Source organism: Leucopleurus acutus, assembly GCF_964270905.1.
Source record: "Leucopleurus acutus genome assembly, chromosome: 11".
Classification (NCBI taxonomy): domain Eukaryota; kingdom Metazoa; phylum Chordata; class Mammalia; order Artiodactyla; family Delphinidae; genus Leucopleurus; species Leucopleurus acutus.
In genome coordinates, this window is record NC_139152.1 from 42,334,891 (window position 1) to 42,357,600 (window position 22,710).

General features: G+C 45.1%; 1 protein-coding gene across 1 annotated transcript in view; it reads left to right on the top strand.

Moving 5' to 3' along the window:
* Positions 1-22,710, top strand: part of SLC4A8 (solute carrier family 4 member 8) — a gene marked incomplete at its 3' end in the record, with an annotated part of 83,926 nt that overhangs the window by 34,944 nt on the left and 26,272 nt on the right. Inside the window, exons 10-16 of the mRNA XM_082850437.1 lie at positions 59-205; positions 1,039-1,139; positions 7,206-7,380; positions 7,988-8,121; positions 8,909-9,154; positions 19,154-19,259; positions 19,849-20,010. Coding sequence (XP_082706563.1) covers positions 59-205; positions 1,039-1,139; positions 7,206-7,380; positions 7,988-8,121; positions 8,909-9,154; positions 19,154-19,259; positions 19,849-20,010 — 1,071 coding nt within the window. The remainder of the gene's footprint in view (positions 1-58; positions 206-1,038; positions 1,140-7,205; positions 7,381-7,987; positions 8,122-8,908; positions 9,155-19,153; positions 19,260-19,848; positions 20,011-22,710) is intronic.

Below are 22,710 nucleotides of genomic sequence, written 5' to 3' on the forward strand. Positions count from 1 at the left end.
TGATTGTTTTAAGTAAAGTGACTTTTAGTTTTCCTGAGGACATTTTTCTTCTCTGTAGATTTTTCATGACGTGGCATATAAGGCGAAAGAGCGGGACGATCTCCTGGCGGGGATTGACGAGTTCCTAGACCAGGTGACGGTGCTGCCTCCAGGGGAGTGGGACCCCTCCATTAGAATTGAGCCGCCCAAAAACGTCCCTTCCCAGGTAATGTATGCACATGAGACAGTGGTGGCTTAGTGTCGCTTACTGAGTGCACACCATGGACAAAGCAGAGACCGTGAGGGTGTATGCTAAATAAGTTGAGATGTGGTTCTGTTTCTGGGCATCTAGCATGTCAGAACAGTAATAAAATATGAATATGCAGTAACATAGATTGGCTCAGGTGTGGTGGGGTCAGTCAGGATTACCCTGGGATGAATTTTAAGCCAACTTTTGAAGGATTGATGTAGAATGGCAGAGAGGAGAGGAGAGGACATTTCTTGGGAGCATATCATGAATGAAGCCATTAAATGAAAAGAGGTAGTTGTATAGAGAGAGCAAATAGAGTCCCTCACACTTTTTTTGAGAGGTTAAAGATGGAAGGGAACTTCTACTGTACGCTAGTCCCCAGGCCAAGTGCTTTACATATGCTAATTCAACCTCCCAGTAACATCTCCATATAGGTATTGTTGTTCTTTGTTTTACAAATGAGGAATAAAAAAACTATCTTCAAGGTTTTAAGGTAAAGATTACACACAGATTTGAAACTTGAACTTAGGTCACGTCTGATGCCAAAGCCTCCACTTTTCTGTCTCTGGGTGAGACAGAGTTAGGTATCAGCAGAGAGGAGGAGAAATTTTTTTTTTTTTTTTTTCAGGAGAGTCAGTAAACTCCTCCAAATCAGTAAATGCATTTGAAAGCTATAACAAAGAATTGGCTATTTTGGGGCTGCTTTTGGATTTTCTCATCACCAACCCCCCCCACCCACCCCCCCACCCCCAGCAGGAAAGACAGAATACAGGGCTGAGTTTGTTAATTTTGCGGTCTTCTGTTAAAAGGAGAAAAGGAAAATGCCTGGAGTTCCAAATGGAAATGTTTGCCACATAGAACCGGAACCACATGGGGGCCACAGCGGGCCAGAACTTCAACGCACTGGGCGGTAAGTTCTGGAATGTTTCACGGCTGATACTGCTTACCGGACAGAAGTTGTATAAAGGAATGAGGCATCCTCTTTACTTTCAGCCTTCTTCTCTGTAGTATCTTTATTGGCTGGGAATGACTTTTCAAATGGAACCACTGACTATTAAGTATTACAAATATATCAAATATTATATTCATTCATTCAAATTTCTCAAACCACCTAACATGTTCTGTCTCCCCTCCTGGCCTTGCCCCAGGAGGGGAGACAGAACACGTTCCCTCTGATTTGAACACTTGTCCCCTTCCTCATTTCCTGGCTGACTGCTTCTTATCCTTTGATGCAGCTTAGGTGTCACTTCCTTTGGAGAGCCTTGCAGGACCCTCTTTAGAGGAGGTTAGGTGTTCCTGCTAGGTGGTGTCCCAGCTTTGAGCTCTGTCCCTTGCGCACCTGCCACCCTCCCCCCAGCCACCTGTTATAGTCCTGATCATACTTTATTACTATTTATTGATTTGATGTCTTTCCTGCCAGAATGTTTGCTCCATAAGGGCAGGGACCCCATTATATTCCTAGCACCCAGCACAGTGCCCTGCACAGAGTAGGCACTCAATTAATATCTGGTGAATGAATGAATGAGTGAATGAATGCTTTTAGAATGATGTCTGTTCTGTAGCATGAATGGACAAGGTATGGATAAATATTGAATGGTTAAGTTAAGAAACCCCTTGAGGTAGGGAAATAGGTACTATGTTAGGTGTGTGTCTCAGAATAGGCAACCTACTCTTTTGGGCCCAGATTTTAGGACAGATGTCCAAGGAGGAGGTTCTCTATGGTAGGTGAGAACAGCAGGTCCCCAGGCTGGGAGGCTTTATATTCCAGGTAGGGAGGCAGTAGAAGAGGATGGTATTTTGGGTTGGAGTGGCATCCAGAGGTGTCCCCCAGATCGTGGGAGGAGGTTCAGTCTATGGCTCTGGCTCTGTAAGTTGCGCTTATGTCTAAGAAGGATCTGTTGGGCGGAGATTCCCAGGACAGGACTCAGATGATGGAAAGGAGTTTTACTGTCCTCTGTTCTATTGCTTTCACCATATTTTTTCCTCCTTGCTTGAAGTTGCTTTCCTTATTTCCCTATCCTCAGTGCCCTGCCTAATGGAAACTCAAGGTTGTTTTTTTTTTTTAATTGTGGAGAGCGATTTAGTTTTGCATTCTTGGAAATTCAGGGAGAGAAAGGAGAGGAGACTGAGAAGCAGGAGAGAATGGCACTTCACCAGCAGTGTCCTGATGGGGAGTATGCATCTGGTTGAAGGAATGTATTGGAGGGCGGGGAAGGATAACTGGGCTCTGGGGAGGGATCACCGGAGGAAAGGAGGAGCCTTTTGATGGAAGGGGTCACTGAAAAGAGGGAGCAAGCTCCAAGAGTAAGTTTCACGTTTTCTTTACAGTTGGAAGAGGTCCGAATTGGGTGGGGAGGCCTGGTATTGAGAAGCAGTTCGAGGAAGCATCTGTCTTTAGAATAGTTTCCAGGATTGAGACTGTCTTAGATGAAGTGGTGTTTTTTAAAAATTAATTAATTAATTTATTTATTTTTGGCTGCGTTGGGTCTTCATTGCTGCGTGTGGGCTTTCTCTACTTGCGGCGAGCGGGGGCTACTCTTCATTGCAGTGCGCAGGCCTCTCACTGCGGTGGCTTCTCTTGTTGCGGAGCACGGGCTCTAGGTGCGAGGGCTTCAGTAGTTGTGGTTCGCGGGCTCTAGAGCACAGGCTCAGTAGTTGTGGCGCACGGGCTTAGTTGCTCCGCGGCATGTGGGATCTTCCCGGACCAGGGCTCGAACCCGTGTCCCCTGCATTGGCAGGCGGATTCTTAACCACTGCACCACCAGGGAAGTCCCAAGGTGGTGTTTTTTTTGCGGTACGCAGGCCTCTCACTGCTGTGGCCTCTCCCGCTGCGGAGCACAGGCCCCAGACGCGCAGGCTCAGCGGCCATGGCTCACGGGCCCAGCCGCTCCACGGCATGTGGGATCCTCCTGGACCGGGGCCTGAACCCGCGTCCCCTGCATCGGCAGGCGGACACTCAACCACTGCGCCACCAGGGAAGCCCAAGGTGGTGTTTTTTAAGGGAAGGGTCTTGGGTTTGGATTTGATAGAATTTCAGAGTTATGATTTATCCTTTTGACCGTAAAGCCAACAGCTTTCCTCCAAACACATAATCCATGCAGAGGTGAGATCTCATCTTTCTTTCTGTGTCAGAAAGAGGAGAATAAACTAGGCGGGCAGTCACTTATAATCAATCCCACATGGGGGTTTGGGAGCTCATTAGGTTGGATCTCAACAGTTATAGAATCTTGGAAATGGTGCCTGTCATCCCAAAAGAAAATCCCATAGAGCCAGGACCGACATACACTTAATCAGCAACCCCAGGTACCTTTACTCACAAACTCAAATGGGGTTTGAGGAAGTTCTCCCATAATGTTGAGTGAGGAGCTGCTGGAATTGACAAAGCTGAAAGGAAGGGTCATCTGGACTCAGAGCCTCACTCGGCTTACTGTGGGAGACGCTGCCTCTTCCTGAGCTCCGGAAGTTTTCCTCAGTCCTCAAGACACATGACCTTCCTCCCCTTGTAGCCTTTTAGTCCAGGTGACCTAATGCTCATATTGGGGATCATAGTTCATGCCAGCTCTGGCTCTTTTCCCAATCTCAAATTACGTACGGGTGAACGTGAACCTTCCCCTGCAGGTGGACATCCTAGAATTTTCTGGACCTTCCTGGACTTCACCGAGTAAAAATGCGTTAGCCTGGGCTTTATAATTCTTCATACCTTTAGCTGTGTTTCTCTGAGGTGGGGCACAACCTGGGGGTACCATCCTTGTCGGATGGAGAGGTATTTAAGATGCGGTAGTGTGGGCTCTAAGAAGATGGGAAAGGGGGCAAAGTTGAGAACGGTCTGAGTTGTGTATGATCTGACCTGCCAAGCCAGGGCTGAGACAGTGTCTTGGGCCTCCCTGATGTTGACATAGGCCATGATGCCAAGGCATTCCCATATAGAACGAAGAGGAAAGTCTGACTAGAGTGTTCCTAGGCCAGAAGCTTCATGGCAGAGAGGATACTCTGCAAAGGGGTTTTCCAAGGTAGATTTGTGTACTTCACTGGGGAGGCCACGTTTGGGAAGGGTTGATGAAAGAGAAGAATCAGGAGCTGCTGTCTCGATGATCGCCCCCCACACTTCAAACAGGTTTCTTCCAAAGCACAGCAGACAAATGGATGGCTGGCCTGTCCCTAAAGCCCTCCTGAGAGGGCTTCCTAAGTCAGTGCTCCAGAGCCTAGGGACCCTCTACACGGGTAAGTCCTTTCTTGCATCAAGCTTAAATTCATATCCCTGTGTGCCTCCTGCCCATCCCCCCCCACCCAAACTTGGACACCAAGGGTAGTGTTGAAAGGGAAAGGGAGTCCCAAACGTGGAGGGAAGCATCCGTGTCTGATTACTATCTGTGCTAGATGAGCTGTTACGGTCTGCGTGAGTGAGGGATGAGGCTGACGCCATAAACAGTATTCGGAAATCATTCTGTTAATTTATACCATCGATAGGAGCCTCAGATCTTTTCCCTCTCCTTTCAATCACTAGGCAGACAGATGTCCTTCCTTTCTGTGGCTTCTCATCCGTCCGTTTCACATAAATCTTTTGCCCATTACTCACAGACACTCCTCCCTGAATAATGAGCCTCCCACATCCAGGAGGACCAATCATGGCAGCATCATAGGGTGAGGCTCATTACTGTAGAAGGTAATTCTCCCAGAATAATACCCTTCAGAGGAAGGTCACTGGTGATTGGGAGGTGATATTCACACGGTGCTAAAGATGCTATGTTGGCTAAGGACCTAGAAACACTTGAATCTTGCCCCAGACTAATCACGGTTGCCCATAAGGTCCTTGAGGGGCTATCCACTCAGAGGAGAAAGCAGGACCAAGTGACATTTTATTACAGACTGTAACCTTGGTCCCAAACCCTGAGGCGGAATGCTTATGCTCTAGGTTAGACCCTATGGATGGCTCCTTACCTCAGGTTTGCTAGACAGGCTAAAACCAAAGCAGGTCACAAGGCTGGCTTTGCCTTTCTCCCCTAAACCCAGACCCAGATTGTGATGTTACTGCTGTAAGGTGAAGAAGGATGAATCCCAACTGTGCCCCTCAAACCAGAGGAAAAGAGCAAGTGGGTCAAATAGAACAGCATGTGCCCTGTGTCCACCTGCTAGATGAGAGAGGGAGCTTTTGAATGGAGAAAGAGAGCTGCCTGGGCCTTCTCCCCGGGCATACAGGTCCCAGGCCTTGTGTGACACAGGGCAAAGAGAAAGAAAGAGCTAGCCAAGCCTCCTTTCATGAGAGAGTAGCTCGGTTTTTTGTTTTTGTTTTTTTAGTTTTTTATTATAGAAAATTTCAAACATAAACAAGAGGAGAGGACAGTGTAATGAACCCCCCACGTGACCATCAATAGTTATCAACATTTTGCCAATCTTGTTTCATCTATTTCTCCCCCACTTAATTGTTTTGTTTTTGTTTTCTAGATTATTTTAAACCACATCACCAGTAGCATGTCATTTCCCCTGTAACTACTTGAGCAGGTATCCCTGTCCGATAAGGACATTTTGAAAAACGGCTATTATGCCATTATGAAATCTAACAAAATTAACAATAATTCTTTAAATTGTCTCATGCTCAGTCCATATTCACCTTTTTGTGGTTGTCTTAGTGACATCTTTTTAGAGTTCATTTGTTTGGCATAGGATCCATTGGAGGTTTGCATTTGGTTTTCATGTTCCCATTCTGTAACAGCTCTCCTCCTTTTTCCTCCTATGTCATTCATGTGTAGAAGAAACTAGGTAATTTGTCCTGTAGAACGCTGAATGGCTCTCTTTGGTACTCACCTAACAGCTTTTACCCTGGTGCAGCGATTCCACTCTTAGCAAAAGTGCCCCAGTCTGGGAATACTCCTCCTCCTTGGTGTAGGACACCTTGCTCTCGATCTGTCTCATGCTTGGGAAGTGGAGAGGGGTCCTGAGGTCCTGCCACCAAGTCCTGTTAATTCTGCCTCCTGATTAGCCCTCGAATACACACACTTCTCCTCTTTCCAATCCACAGCCTCCTGTCTTGCCCTACGTTCCACTCATTACACCCCCATCAGAGGGATCCTTCCAGAATGCCTGCTTACTTATGCTGCTTCCCTGTTTACAGTCCTTCAGTACTTGACACATAATTGGGATCAAGTTCTAATTCCTTTTTTACAAGGCCTTTGTGACCCAGCTTTTCCAGCATCTCCAGCTTTGTCTATTGGTATTTGCCCCTCACACTGTCTTATCCAGCCATAACTCAGCACCTTGAGCCCGCCATGCGCTCTCATCCCTAGGTGTCATCCATGCCAGCCCCGCTGCCTCATCTGGCTAACTCCTGGTTCATTCTCCAGTCCCCACTGCAATGCCCGTCCCTGTTCTTTGCTGCCATTTGCTCCCTCACAACACTGCCTGTCCCCTGCACTAGATTGTTGGTCCTAGAGAGAAGGGCTGTGTTTGCCTTGCTACTGCTGCATCTCCAATACCTGGCACAGTGCCTGGCATGAAGTATCTGCTACTACTTGTCAACTGCATGAATGAATTATTATGCTAATTTCTCAAGAGTAAGGTGGGTAGTTGTTCAGAGTAAGAAAGTGCATGTGATAGGGGCTTTTTATCTAGAAAATGTATAATAAAACTAACAATTTTAATACCCTGATGCTTTTGTACCTTTCTTCCTAACATCTCAGAACTTGAAGTTTGAAGCTAATACTTAATTTCATGTTGAATTTTGGGAACTTTTTACTGAATGGGTAATATGCACACCCAAGTTAATTCCTTTTATGCTTGGGATAATCATTTGAACTTATGCGATTGGTTGCAGATAGAATCCGTGCTGGCCCCAGAGAGATCTCTTGAACTTGGGGTCACATTGAAGCCAAAATATTACCTCTAATTCAGAGCACATCTGAAGTGCTTTCAGATGTGTGCTGTTGACACGCTTTCCTGGGAGAGGGACTGCGTTAGAGGCCTGTCTGCCATGTTTCCGCAGGCTGTTTGGGGGCTTGGTGCTGGACATCAAGCGGAAGGCCCCCTGGTACTGGAGCGACTACCGGGATGCACTCAGCTTACAGTGTTTGGCCTCCTTTCTGTTCCTGTACTGTGCCTGCATGTCACCTGTCATCACCTTTGGGGGATTGCTCGGAGAAGCCACTGAGGGGCGCATAGTAAGAACTTTTAACCACTTCTAATGGTCCCAAACAAGAGTAAAAATTTTATGATGGCAGCCAAGTCCGCTGGGGGGGAAAGTTCCCTGGGCAAGGACTGAGGAGATTGGATTCTTCCTACTGAATTACTGTGGTCTTCTGACCTCATGCCAGCCAGCAGCACAGCTCTCCCTTTAGAACAGACCCTCTTCTGCTTGAATATCAATTTCAGTAACTGATTGCCCAGTTGCATTGCCCATTGCCCCAAGGATGGAAAATGATATATCAATGTCATATGCAAATAAGATTTAAGGTGACTGTATGACAGCCCGTAGTGTGAATGGTATCATTGTGCTTTTCTATGTATATTTATAAATACTGAATTGAGTCATGCAGAACAGGACTTAGTTAAGGAATCACATGTGGATGGATTTGGGCACCCGAATTATCAAAGTCATATCCATTTACAGGAGGATTAGACTGTGTACACATCACTCTTGCTAAGACGAAATACAAGCAAATGGCTTGTCAGGCACACCGGAGAGCTGAGTTGGGGCTGCACATAAGCCTGCATCACTCACTGCAGATGGGCTGTGGACTCAGGGATAATCTTTTCTTCCCCTCTCAGAGTGCAATTGAATCCTTGTTTGGAGCCTCCATGACTGGGATTGCCTATTCCTTGTTTGCCGGACAGGCTCTCACCATCCTTGGAAGTACTGGGCCAGTGCTTGTGTTTGAAAAGATTTTGTTCAAATTCTGCAAGTAAGACATTTGGTTTTCTGAAAACTCTACCTGGATGTGTTAGTGTGCTGTTAGGATTGAATGTCAGGGTCCTAGGTGAGTATAAGTAGGCAAAGAGCATTGTTTGGTCTGTTGCCCTGCCCCCAGGTAGGACCATACCTAAAATAGCAGATCTCTTGGCTTTAAAGAGCTTTATTAATGTCCTTCAACCACTATTGAAGTCTTGACTTTTTATCTTTAAAAACACTTTCCCTAGCTAATCCAAACTCCTCCATTTCCATTTCCAGTCCATTTTTTTTTATTTTATTACTTTTTATTGGAGTAGGGTTGCTTTACACTGTTGTGTTAGCCTTCACTGCACAACAAAATGAATCAGCCATACGCATACAGATATCCGCTCCCTTTTGGACTTCCCTCCCATTTAGGTTACCACAGTGCATTAGGTAGAGTTCCCTGTGCTATACAGTATGTCCACAAGGGCCAGCTCTTTTTTCTTAACTGCAAGAATAGGATCTTAATCACGTCGGGCAGTGATGGCAGAAGTGTGTGGCGGACAGCTTCCACCTCCTCCACTGTCTCTGTCCTTGCTGTGGCAAATACCACCCATAAAGCAAATCTTTGTCACACCATCCCAGGGCAGCCTTCAGGAGCGAAGTGCAGTCAGAATTAGGGACAAACTGGGTTGCAGTACTGGAAGTGATAATAAGAGATGAACTAACCACGTTTCTGACCCTTTGCCTCCAATGCAATGGGTCAGAATGTAATGCCATCCACCCCTGATTTTTGATGAACTTTGGTTTTGTTTCAGAGACTATGCTCTTTCATACCTCTCCCTGCGAGCTTGTATCGGACTGTGGACCGCCTTCCTGTGTATTGTCCTTGTGGCAACTGACGCCAGTTCCCTTGTCTGCTACATTACCCGCTTCACTGAAGAAGCGTTTGCCTCCCTGATTTGCATTATTTTCATCTATGAAGCAATAGAAAAGCTGATTCACCTGGCAGAGACCTACCCCATCCACATGCACAGTCAGCTGGACCACCTCAGCCTGTATTAGTAAGTATGCTTTCTGCTTCTGCTTTTTATAAAAAATAAAGTGAAGGACCTGAGTATAATGGCTGAGGTAGTGTGCCCGGCAGTACTTGTAGCTTCTGTTAAGGAAGTGTCTTGGCCCTCTGGGAAACAGAGCTCAGACATGACGTGGAGACCTGGGGGCCTGCCAGAGGAGAACAGTCAAAAGTGATGAAGGGGAAGATGGATTAAGAGTGAACCTCAGAGGGGACTTGAGAAATGCTTTCCAGGGCATGTCTTTTGGGTCCAGGCATTAAGACAAAAGTAGGCTGCAAATGTAGCAGGGAGAATTCAAGTTAGTTGTTGGGAAGAACTTCTTTTGCAAGGACTTGTGAGGCTTTGGACCACATCAAGATCTCTCTAAGTATATATAGGCTACTCTTACGCATTATCAGGTAGAGAATATTAATAATTCCTTACAGATCCACAGGTGTCTTACTCTGTATGCTAAAGATCTAGAAATCTACTTATTTACCTAGATTTCAACTCAAGAGATTGTATTTTGTTCGGTTATTCAGTATGGTTTGGAGCATTTGGAAAAGGGACAGAGTATTTGGCCTGTGTTTTCAACCCTCTAGGAGAGTCTGGTCCTATAAACATTTCTTCTCTGGAATAGTCTTCTCCAAATTATGATTAAATAGAATTCTCCTCATCCTTTAGCTTTGAACATCAAGTTCCCTCCTTCTGGCTGTACCATTCTGATGTGGAAGGTCTGGTTGTGAAGTGAACAATGTCAATGTGAAACTGCCTGAGCAGAAGGCACACTGCATGGAAGTGCCTGCCAGCCAGCCACAGATACACTTTTCTAGATTCTAGCTATCCTTTCATTCACCCTTTAAAAATCAGGACTCATAAAACATGCATTAGAATTTAAAAATGATTTTATTACAGAATAATCACCATTAGGGAGTATAATCTTTGAAGCTAGTGGATTGCCCATTGGCATTGGAGTAAGGTTCATTCTTTGACCTTTTTTAATCATTCATTTATTCATTCATTTAACAAATATTTGTTGAGCACCTACTATGTGCCAGGCACTGTTTAGGCTCTGGAAACATAACGGTGATCATGACAGACAAAGGATCTACCCTCATGAGGCTATATTCTAGTGGGAGAAGACAGACAAAAGTGACCAGCTCTGGACTGAGTAGACTTTGAATCTGGATACTGTAGTTCTTTGTTAATAAAGCTCAAGATGGTATTTTTCTTATATGTCCATTGCATTCCACTGTCGATTCATATAGAGCTGATATGAAGCTAGAACTCCCCAACTCTTCAAGTGATTTTATGTTAATATGTGTGGAACTGATTTTTTAAATAGACTTAATTTAAAAAAAATAATAAATTTATTTATTTAGGCTGCATTGGTTTTTTTTTTTTAACATTTTTATTGGAGTATAATTGCTTTACAGCGGTGTGTTAGTTTCTGCTTTATAACAAAGTGAATCAGTTATACATATACATATATCCCCATATCTCCTTGCTCTTGAGTCTCACTCCCTATCCCACCCTTCTAGCTGGTCACAAAGCACTGAGCTGCCCTCCCTGTGCTACGCGACTGCTTCCCACTAGCTACCTATTTTACATTTGGTAGTGTATATATGTCCATATATACACTACCGCTCTCTCATTTTGTTCCAGCTTACCCTCCCCCTTCCCGGTGTCCTCAAGTCCATTCTCTAGTAGGTCTGCGTCTTTATACCTGTCTTGCCCCTAGGTTCTTCATGACCTTTTTTTTTTTTTTAAAGATTCCATATATATGTGTTAGCGTATGGTATTTGTTTTTCTCTTTCTGACTTACTTCACTCTGTATGACAGACTCTAGGTCCATCCACCTCACTACAAATAACTCAATTTCGTTTCTTTTTATGGCTGAGTAATATTCCATTGTATATATGTGCCACATCTTCTTTATCCAGTCATCTGTTGATGGACACTTGGGTTGCTTCCAAGTCCTGGCTGTTGTAAGTAGAGCTGCAATGAACATTGTAGTACATGACTCTTTTTGAATTATGGTTTTCTCAGGGTATATATGCCCAGTAGTGGGATTGCTGGGTCGTATGGTAGTTCTATTTTTAGGTTTTAAGGAACCTCCATACTGTTCTCCATAGTGGCTGTATCAATTTACATTCCCACCAACAGTGTATGAGGGTTCCCTTCTCTCCACACTCTCTCCAGCATTTATTGTTTGTAGATTTTTGATGATGGCCATTCTGACCGGTGTGAGGTGATACCTCACTGTAGTTTTGATTTGCATTTCTCTAATGATTAGTGATGTTGAGCATCCTTTCATGTGTTTGTTGGCAGTCTGTATATCTTCTTTGGAGAAATGTCTATTTAGGTCTTCTGCCCATTTTTGGATTGGGTTGTTTGTTTTTTTGATATTGAGCTGCATGAGCTGCTTGTAAATTTTGGAGATTAATCCTTTGTCTGTCGCTTCATTTGCAAAAATTTTCTCCCATTCTGAGGGTTGTCTTTTCGTCTTGTTTATGGTTTCCTTGGCTGTGCAAAAGCTTTTAAGTTTCATTAGGTCCCATTAGTTTATTTTTGTTTTTATTTCCATTTCTCTAGGAGGTGGGTCAAAAAGGATCTTACTGTGATTTATGTCGTAGAGTGTTCTGCCTGTTTTCCTCTAAGAGTTTGATAGTGTCTGGCCTTACATTTAGGTCTTTAATCCATTTTTTTTTTTTTTGCGGTACGCGGGCCTCTCACTGCTGTGGCCTCTCCCGTTGCGGAGCACAGGCTCCGGGCGCACAGCCTCAGCGGCCATGGCTCACAGGCCCAGCCGCTCTGTGGCATGTGGGATCTTCCCGGACCGGGGCACGAACCCGTGTCCCCTGCATCAGCAGGCAGACTCTCGACCACTGCGCCACCAGGGAAGCCCTCTTTAATCCATTTTGAGTTTATTTTTGTGCAGGGTGTTAGGGAGTGTTCTAATTTCATACTTTTACATGTACCTGTCCAGTTTTCCCAGCACCAGTTATCGAAGAGGCTGTCTTTTCTCCACTGTATATTCTTGCCTCCTTTATCAAAGATAAGGTGACCATATGTGCGTGTGTTTACCTCTGCGCCACCAGGGAAGCCCCTGGGAGTGTTTTCTTAATTTCACTTTCAGATTTTTCATCATTAGTGTATAGGAATGCAAGAGATTTCTGTGTGTTAATTTTGTATCCTGCTACTTTACCAAATTCATTGATTAGCTCTAGTAGTTTTCTGGTAGCATCTTTAGGATTCTCTATGTATAGTATCATGTCATCTGCAAACAGTGACAGCGTTACTTCTTCTTTTCCGATTTGGATTCCTTTTATTTCTTTTTCTTCTCTGATTGCTGTGGCAAAAAATTCCAAAACTATGTTGAAGAATGGTGGTGAGAGTGGGCAACCTTGTCTTGTTCCTGATCTTAGTGGAAATGGTTTCAGTTTTTCACCATTGAGGATGATGTTGGCTGTGGGCCTGTCATATATGGCCTTTATTATGTTGAGGTAAGTTCCCTCTATGCCTACTTTCTGGAGGGTTTTTATCGTAAATGGGTGTTGAATTTTGTCAAAAGCTTTCTCTGCATCTATTGAGATGATCATATGGTTTTTCTCCTTCAATTTGTTAATATGGTGTATCACATCGATTGATTTGCATATATTGAAGAATCCTTGCATTCCTGGGATAAACCCCACTTGATCATGGTGTATGATCCTTTTAATGTGCTGTTGGATTCTGTTTGGTAGTATTTTGTTGAGGATTTTTGCATCTATGTTCATCAGTGATATTGCCCTGTAGTTTTCTTTTTTTGTGACATCTTTGTCTGGTTGTGGTATCAGGGTGATGGTGGGCTTGTAGAATGAGTTTGGGAGTGTTCCTCCCTCTGCTGTATTTTGGAAGAGTTTGAGAAGGATAGGTATTAGCTTTCCTCTAAATGTTTGATAGAGTTCTCCTGTGAAGCCATCTGGTCCTGGGCTTTTGTTTGTTGGAAGATTTTAAATCACAGTTTCAATTTCAGTGCTTGTGATTGGTCTGTTTATATTTTCTATTTCTTCCTGGTTCTGTCTTGGAAGGTTGTGCTTTTCTAAGAATTTGTCCATTTCTTCCAGGTTGTCCATTTTATTGGCATATAGTTGCTTGTAGTAATCTCTCATGATCCTTTGTATTTCTGCAGTGTTAGTTGTTACTTCCCCTTTCTCATTTCTAATTCTATTGATTTGAGTCTTCTCCCTTTTTTTCTTGATGAATCTGGCTAATGGTTTATCAATTTTGTTTATTGTCTCAAAGAACCAGCTTTTAATTTTATTGATCTTTGCTATCATTTCCTTCATTTCTTTTTCATTTATTTCTGATCTGATCTTTATGGTTTCTTTCCTTCTGCTAACTTTGGGGTTTTTTTGTTCTTCTTTCTCTAATTGCTTTAGGTGTAAGGTTAGGTTTTTTATTTGAGATGTTTCTTGTTTCTTAAGGTAGGATTGTATTGCTATAAACGTCCCTCTTAGAACTGCTTTTGCTGCATCCCATAGGTTTTGGGTTGTCGTGTTTTCATTGTCATTTGTTTCTAGGTATTTTTTGATTTCCTCTTTGATTTCTTCAGTGATGTCTTCGTTATTAAGTAGCGTATTGTTTAGCCTCCATGTGTGTGTATTTTTTACAGATTTTTTTCCTGTAATCGATATCTAGTCTCATAGTATTGTGGTCAGAAAAGATACTTGATACGATTTCAATTTTCTTAAATTTACCAAGGCTTGATTTGTGACCCAAGATATGATCTATCCTGGAGAATGTTCCATGAGCACTTGGGAAGAAAGTGCGTTCTGTTGTTTTTGGATGGAATGTCCTTTAAATATCAATTAAGTCCATCTTGTTTAATGTATCATTTAAAGCTTGTGTTTCCGTATTTATTTTCATTTTGGATGATCTGTCCATTGGTGAAAGTGGGTTGTTAAAGTCCCCTGTTATGATTGTGTTACTGTCATTTTCCCCTTTTATGGCTGTTAGTATTTGCCTTATGTACTGAGGTGCTCCTATGTTGGGTGCATAAATATTTACAATTGTTATATCTTCTTCTTGGATTGATCCTCCCTTGATCATTATGTAGTGTCCTTCTTTGTCTCTTGTAATAGTCTTTGTTTTAAAGTCTATTTTGTCTGATATGAGAATTGCTACCCCAGCTTTCTTTTGATTTCCGTTTGCATGGAATATCTTGTTCCATCCCCTCACTTTCAGTCTGTATGTGTCTTTAGGTCTGAAGTGGGTCTCTTGTAGACAGCATATATACGGGTCTTGTTTTTGTATCCATTCAGCCAGTCTGTGTCTTTTGGTTGGAGCATTTAATCCATTTACATTTAAGGTAATTATCGATAAGTATGTTCCTATTACCATTTTCTTAATTGTTTTGGGTTTGTTATTGTAGGTCTTTTCCTTCTGTTGTGTTTCCTGCCTAGAGAAGTTCCTTTAGCATTTGTTGTAAAGCTGGTTTGGTGGTGCTGAATTCTCTTAGCTTTTGCTTGTCTGTAAAGGTTTTAATTTCTCCGTCAAATCTGAATGAAATCCTTGCTGGATAGAGTAATCTTGATTGTAAGTTTTTCCCTTTCATCACTTTAAATATATCCTGCCACTCCCTTCTGGCTTGCAGAGTTTCTGCTGAAAGTTCAGCTGTTAACCTTATGGGGATTCCCTTATGTGTTATTTGTTGTTTTTCCCTTGCTGCTTTTAATATGTTTTCTTTGTATTTAATTTTCGATAGTTTGATTAATATGTGTCTTGGCATGTTTCTCCTTGGATTTATCCTGTATGGGACTCTCTGTGCTTCCTGGACTTGATTAACTGTTTCCTTTCCCATATTAGGGAAGTTTTCAACTATAATCTCTTCAAATATTTTCTCAGTCCCTTTCTTTTTCTCTTCTTCTTCTGGGACCCCTATAATTTGAATGTTGGTGTGTTTAATATTGTCCCAGCGGTCTCTGAGACTGTCCTCAATTCTTTTCATTCTTTTTTCTTTATTCTGCTCTGCAGTAGTTATTTCCACTATTTTATCTTCCAGGTCACTTATCCGTTCTTCTGCCTCAGTTATTCTGCTATTGATCCCTTCTAGAGAATTTTTAATTTCATTTATTGTGTTGTTCATCACTGTTTGTTTGCTCTTTAGTTCTTCTAGGTCCTTGTTAAACGTTTCTTGTATTTTCTCCATTCTATTTCCAAGATTTTGGATCACCTTTACCATCATTTTTCTGAATTCTTTTTCAGGGAGACTGCCTATTTCCTCTTCATTTGTTAGGTCTGGTGGGTTTTTACCTTGCTCCTTCATCTGCTGTGTGTTTTTCTGTCTTTTCATTTTGCTTATCTTACTGTGTTTGGGGTCTCCTTTTCGCAGGCTGCCGGGTCGTAGTTCCTGTTGTTTTTGGTGTCTGTCCCCAGTGGCTAAGGTTAGTTCAGTGGGTTGTGTAGGCTTCCTGGTGGAGGGTACTAGTGCATGTGTTCTGGTCGATGAGGCTGGATCTTGTCTTTCTGCTGGGCAGGTCCACGTCTGATGGTGTGTTTTGGGGTGTCTGTGACCTTATTATGATTTTAGGCAGCCTCTCTGCTAATGGGTGGGCTTGTGTTCCTGTCTTGCTAGTTGTTTGGCATAGGGTGTCCAGCACTGTAGCTTGCTGGCCGTTGAGTGGAGCTGGGTCTTGGCATTGAGATGGAGATCTCTGGGAGATTTGTGCCATTTGATATTACGTGGAGCTGGGAGGTCTCTGGTGGACCAATGTCCTGAACTTGGCTCTCCCACCTCAGAGGCACAGCCCTGACACCTGGCCAGAGCACCAAGAGCCTTTCATACACACGGCTCAGAATAAAAGGGAGAAAAGCAAGAAAGAAAAAGATAAAATAAAATAAAGAGTTATTAAAATAAAAACCAAAAAATAATTATTAAAAAAAATTGTTAAGTAATTAAAAAAAAGAAAGAAAAAGAACAACCAAACCAAAAAACAAATTCACCAATGATAACAAGCATTGAAAACTATACTAAAAACAAAAAACAAACAAAAAAATGGCCAGACGGAACCCTAGGACAAATGGTAAAAGCAAAGCTATACAGACAAAATCACACACAGAAGCATACGCATACACACTCACAAAAAGAGAAAAAGGGAAAAAAAAAATATATATATATATATCGTTGCTCCCAAAGTCCACCTCCTCAATTTGGGATGATTTTTTGTCTATTCAGGTATTCCACAGATGCAGGGTACATCAAATTGACTGTGGAGATTTAATGCGCTGCTCCTGAGGCTGCTGGGAGAGATTTCCCTTTCTCTCCTTTGTTCACACAGCTGCTGGGGTTCAGCTTTGGATTTGGCCCCGCCTCTGCATGTAGGTCGCCTGAGGGCGTCTGCTTCTTCGCTCAGACAGGACGGGGTTAAAGGAGCAGCTGACTGGGGGCTCTGGCTCACTCAAGCCCGAGGGAGGGAGGGGTGCGCATGCGGATTGAGCCTGCGGCGGCAGATGCCGGCGTGGCGTTGCAGCAGCGTGAGGCGCACCATGCGTTCTCCCGGGGGAGTTGTTCCTGGATCCCGGGACCCTGGCAGTGGCGGGCTGCCCAGGCTCCCGGGAGGGAGGTGTGGACAGTGACCTGTGCTCGCACACAGGCTTCTTGGTGGCGGCAGCAGCAGCCTTAGCATCTCATGCCCCGCGGCTCGCGCCCGTCTCTGGAGCTCCTTTAAGCGGCGCTCGGAATCCCCTCCCCTCGCGCACCGGGAAACAAAGAGGGAAGAAAAAGTCTCTTGCCTCTTCGACAGGTCCAGACTTTTCCCCGCACTCCCTCCCGGCTAGCTCTGGCGCACTAGCCCCCTTCAGGCTGTGTTCACGCCGCCAACCCCAGTCCTCTCCCTGCGCTCCGACCGAAGCCCGAGCCTCAGCTCCCAGCCCCGCCCGCCCCGGCGGGTGAGCAGACAAGCCTCTCGGGCTGGTGAGTGCTGGTCGCACCGATCCTCTGTGAGGGAATCTCTCTGCTTTGCCCTCCGCACCCCTGTGGCTGCGCTCTCCTCCGCGGCTCCGAAGCTTCCCTCCTCCGCCACCCGCAGTCTCCGCCCGTGAAGGGGCTTCTAGTGTGTGGAGACCTTTCCTCCTTCACAGCTCCCTCTTTGTCTCTGTTTTTTCTTTTTTCTTTTGCCCTACCCAGGTACGTGGGGGGTTTCTTGCCTTTTGGGAGGTCTGAGGTCTTCTGCCAGCGTTCAGTGGGTGTTCTATAGGAGCAGTTCCCACGTGTAGATGGATTTCTCATGTATCTGTGGGGAGGAAGGTGATCTCCGCGTTTTACTCTTCCGCCATTTTGAAGCTCCTCCTCGCTGCGTTGGGTCTTAATTGCTGGGTGCGGGCTTTCTCTAGTTGTGGCGAGCAGGGGCCACTCTTCTTTGCGGTGCGCAGGTTTCTCATTGCGGTGGCTTCTCTTGTTGCAGAGCACGGGCTCTAGGTGCACGGGCTTCAGTAGCTGTGGCCCGTGGGCTCTAGAGCACAGGCTCAGTAGTTGTGGTACACAGGCTTAGTTGCTCCGCAGCGTGTGGGATCTTCCCGGACCAGGGCTCGAACCCGTGTCCCCTGCATTGGCAGGCGGATTCTTAACCACTGTGCCACCGGGCAAGTCCCTAAATAGACTTAATCTTTTAAGAGCAAGTTTTAGAATCAGCAGAATTGAGCCGAAAGTACAGAGAGTTCCCACACACCCACTGTGCACACACACACAGCCTCCCCCACTATCAACATCCCTCACCAGAGTGGCATGTTTGTTGCAGTCAGTGACACATCATAATTACCCAAAGTCCAGAGTTTACATTAGGGTTCGCTCTTGGCATTGTACCTTCTGTGGATTTTGACAAATGTGTAATGACATATCTGCCACTATAGTTTCCTACAGAATAGTTTCCCTGCCCTAAAAATCCTCTGTGCTCTTCATATTTATCCCTCCCCATCACCCCAGCCCCTGGCAACCACTGATCTTTTTACTCCATAGTTTTGCCTTTTCCACAATATCATATAGTTGTGATGAAACAGTACGTAGGCTTTTCAGGTTGGCTTCATTCTCTTCGTAATACGCACTTAAAGGTCTTCTGTATCTTTCCATGGCTTGATAGCTCATTTCTTTATTGCACTGAGTAATAGTCCATTGTCTAGATGTACTACAGTACATCCATTCACCTACTGAAGGACATCTTTGTTGTTTCCAAGTCTGGAATTGATTTTTTTATACCTAAATGTAGGACTTTATGACTTTCCCTATTTTCATTTTGTTGATTTCCTCCTATTGTTATTACCTATTGAGATCTTTTTGAATTTTAATTCTGTGATGCTATATCCTTAGAAGGCATGCTCATTAAAATCAGAGATGAAACAAAGTTGGTGGGAATGGCTGTATCAGTTGAGTATACTGGGAGGCAGTTCAGGAGTGAAGCATGCTGGGACTAGGAAGCAACATGGTGGCCAGTGGGACAGGTCTGGTCTGCTCTGGTTTGGATGCAAGACGAGGCCGGGGGAAGCCGGGGAATGGTCAAGATAGTGGGATATTACCAGGGATGATGTAGCTTCTGTCATAATTCCAAGAGGCTCTGATTTTTAGAGCAAGAATGTGATGCAGGTTTAAGGAGCAAGATACTTAGGCTTGGGGACGCTGTTGAGAGCTGAACGGCGTATCCGGTCCTCCTTGCCATGTAGAGTGAATTTCATAGGAAGAGCCTTAAGAGATAGAAACTAAGCAAGGAAACTACCACGTCAGATGCCAAACTTGGTTGTCAGCACAATTTAACCCAAGACCCGCATGCCGAGTTGAGCCCAGTTTTAGTAACGATTGACTGAAAAATCAGGGTATGGTTGGGTCTCAATGAATAGGACCAACCTCAGGGATCTGAAGTGGGCAAAGGAGAAATAATGTGGGCTTTGGCAGTGCCTGTAGCCCTGTCATGACTAGAAATATTTAATTGAATACTTGGCTACTTCCCTTAGGAATCTTTTTTCTTCTCCCCTCAGCTGCAGGTGTACTCTCCCAGAGAACCCAAACAATCACACCTTACAGTACTGGAAGGACCACAACATCGTGACAACAGAAGTCCACTGGGCCAACCTGACTGTTAGTGTAAGTCTGGGTGCTGCCAGGCGGCTCGGTCTTGTGACCACCAGGTTTAAGGGGACCTTCTAGGTAGGAGTGGGGTAGCCCTTCAGCAAGCTCTGGCATTTACAGAAATAAAGCTTTTTTTAAACTATTCTTACTGACTTTCCTTTCCCCTTCAAAATTCTCTCTGCATAAAGGGAAAGGAGGACTACCTCTCTCTTCTCTCCCACACGATCCCACCCAGTGACCCTGCACTCAGGATGTGGGCGGATGAAATCAGAGAGGGTGGGGGGCCACATACAGGTTTTGTGGGGCTCGAAGAACATTCAAGTTTGGAAGTCCTCTGTAATAGAAATAATACAGATTACTAGGGCCCTCCTAGAACCTCGTGTTTTCTTGAGACAGTTTGGTTTCCTTTACAAAAGTGTTTTAGTTAGGACTCTGAGTAGTCACCCTGCCTGCAAGCAAGAGCCCCACAACTACATGGAGGGCAAGTAGATGCTGCAGGCAGCCTGAGCTTCCCAGCAGCCGTGGGATGACAGTGCTGGTGGGCTCAGCAGCTCTTTCCTCCCTCCTGCCTGCCTTTCGTCACCCGGAATGCCTGTTCCTTCAGGAGTGCCAGGAGATGCATGGAGAGTTCACGGGCTCTGTGTGTGGCCACCATGGACCCTATACTCCCGATGTGCTCTTTTGGTCCTGCATTCTATTCTTCACCACCTTCATCCTCTCCAGCACCTTGAAGACATTTAAGACAAGCCGCTATTTCCCAACCAGAGTAGGTAGCACGCTCTTGCATTTCTTTCGTGTTAGACTTCTAATGTAACAGAGCCTGTTCTAGGCCTCCATGGTGCTTGTGAGTGGATTGGCAGGCGCCGAGCTCCAAATGACCTGATTTTGGAGGCCGTGGCCTTCTCTTCTTCCTGTGTCCAGCAGCCTCTTTCGTAGGTGTGTGGTGTGGGATGAGGGGTTAATACTTCAGAGGTTTTGATTGGAAAGTGTCAGGTGAGTTTAAGGTGGTAATCGTGTTCTCTAAGAGAGATAAGTCTCATTTCCAGCCTGCTGGGGCAGGTAGCGAGCAGCGGCTGGAGCTGGCTCCTGAAGGTAGTAAATTGGGATGATTGCTTGAGGTGTGTGTAGGGGACCCCAGAGTCTCCTCCCTGGGATGGCTGTGGCAATAGCTTGTGAAATCGCTGACTTGGTCTGCGTGACGGTTTGAAGCCTCAGCCGTCTCTCCCCGACGCAGATGGCATTATTTGTGTCCTGACTCGCTTGGGCAGGCTGGAATTAGAGGCCAAGCGTAGAGTGGCTAAAGGGGTCTTTGCTTTGAGGAGGAGATAATCAGGAGGAAGTGGCGGTTTTTCCGCGTGTGCGAGTCTTCAGTTGGGCGCCTTTGCAGAGCAGGATGTGTGAATGGGTGAGGGCTCAGTGGCTGAGGCATTTACTGTGCACACGTTCACGATGAAAACACAGTCTCAGACGTCAGTCAGCCTGCACAGTGGTTAAGGGAGGCGCGTATGGAGTAAGTTCTGGGGCGTGTTTCCGGTCTGGACGAACTGTGAACAGGTGGCAGCTGTGTACTGACTACTTGCTCCGGCCCGGGTCGAGTGCTACGGGGGATGCAGAAGAAGTTTAAAATATGACCTCTGTAGCATACACGCTACTATATACAAAACAGATTAAACAACAAAGACCTACTGTAGAGCTCAGGGAACCCTACTCCGTATCTTGTAATAATCTATAACGGAAAAGGATCTGAAAAAGAATATATATATGGAACTGAATCACTTTGCTGTACACCTGAAACATTGTAAATCAACTATCCTTCAATAAAAAAAATAATAAATAATAAAACAAACTGTAAAACATGTGAATTGTATCTCAATAAAGCTATTATATGATTTTAAAAAATATATGGTCCCTGCCATCAGATAGGAAAGGGAAACCCATGAAGCAACCATGCCCATAGGAGACAGTAGTAAATAGTTAGATGCCATAAGGGCCATAGGAGTTCAGAGGAGAGAAGGGCCCTGGGCCCCAGGCTGGTCAGGATGGGCTTCATGGTGGGGCAGCTACATTTTCAGAGAATTTATGTAACATTCAGAGGAGAACTAACAAAACCAGGGAAAGGGAGCTGGAAACCTCAGGTTTCAAAGGAAAGCAAAGTCAGATGAAGGTGTCAGTGATGTTACATGGGGCTAAGATATATTTGGTTCTGTCTCGTTGGAAGTTCGGATTAAGGTGGGCACTGGGCATTTGAGGGGCATTGTATTTTATTAAAGCTACACTAAACTGTAGAGTGGGAGAGTCAGTCCCCTAAGGGACAAAATGGTGATAAGTGCTATGGAGAAAAATAAAGCAGGAAAGGAGTACAGGAAGTGCTGGGATGGAGGGTGGTGACCACTTTTAAGGAGGAGCATCAGAGAAGATCCGATGGGGAAGGTGATATTTGAGTGAACGTGAAGGAGGGAGCTACCCACAGGGTTACCTGAAGGGAAAGCAGTTGAGGCAGAGGGATGAGCAAGTATAAAGGCCCTGAGGTGGGCGTGAGTCTGGTGTGAGTAAGAAACAGCAAGGAGGTCTGTGTGGCTGGAGCAGAGTGAGTGAGCCAGGGAGCACTGGGAGCCGGGTCAGAGCAGTAAAGATGCCAGTGCATGCGGGCCTCACAGGCCAAGAAGGGCTCTGGGTTTTTTAATTCAGTGAAATGAGGAGCCATTTCAGGGTTTGGGTAGAGGAGTGATGTGATCTGACTTGTGTTTTGAATGATCACTCCAGTGGCTTCATTTTTTTCATTAATTAATTTTTAAAAAATTTTATTTATTTATTTACTTTTGGCTGCATTGGGTCTTCATTGCTGCACGTGGGCTTTCTCTAGTTGCGGAGAGCAGGCTCTAGGCGTGCAGGCTTCAGTAGTTGTGGCGCGTGGGCTCAGTAGTTGTGGCTCACAGGCTCCAGAGCGCAGGCTCAGTAGTTGTGGTGCACGGGCTTACTTGCCCCGCGGCATGTGGGATCTTCCTGGACCAGGGCTCGAACCCATGTCCCCTGCATTGGCAGGCAGATTCTTAACCACTGCGCCACCAGGGAAGTCCCTCCAGCAGCTTTAAATAAGGACAGAGGCAGGGTTAGGAGTCTGCTGCAGCTATAGAGACAAGAGTCGCTGGTGCCTTTGATCTGGGTGGAAGCCATGGGGGCAGTGAGAAGGGCTCAGATTCTGGGCATGAGCTGAAGGCAGAGCCAACAGGACTTGCAGATGGACTCGATGTTGGGTCTGAGAGAGAAGAGGAGTGGTGCTGCTGTGAGGTTCTCGGCTGGCACAGCTGGACCTTGCTGGTCCCAGGAAATCTTATCCCAAGTTCTCAGAACTGTTCTCTAAATGCTTGGCCTAGATGCTCTAAACAGAACTCCTCAGAGTTTGGAGTGGGTTCCAGTAGAGTTTGTCAGAGGATTCATTCTCCCCTGTCCTATCCACACTTCGGGG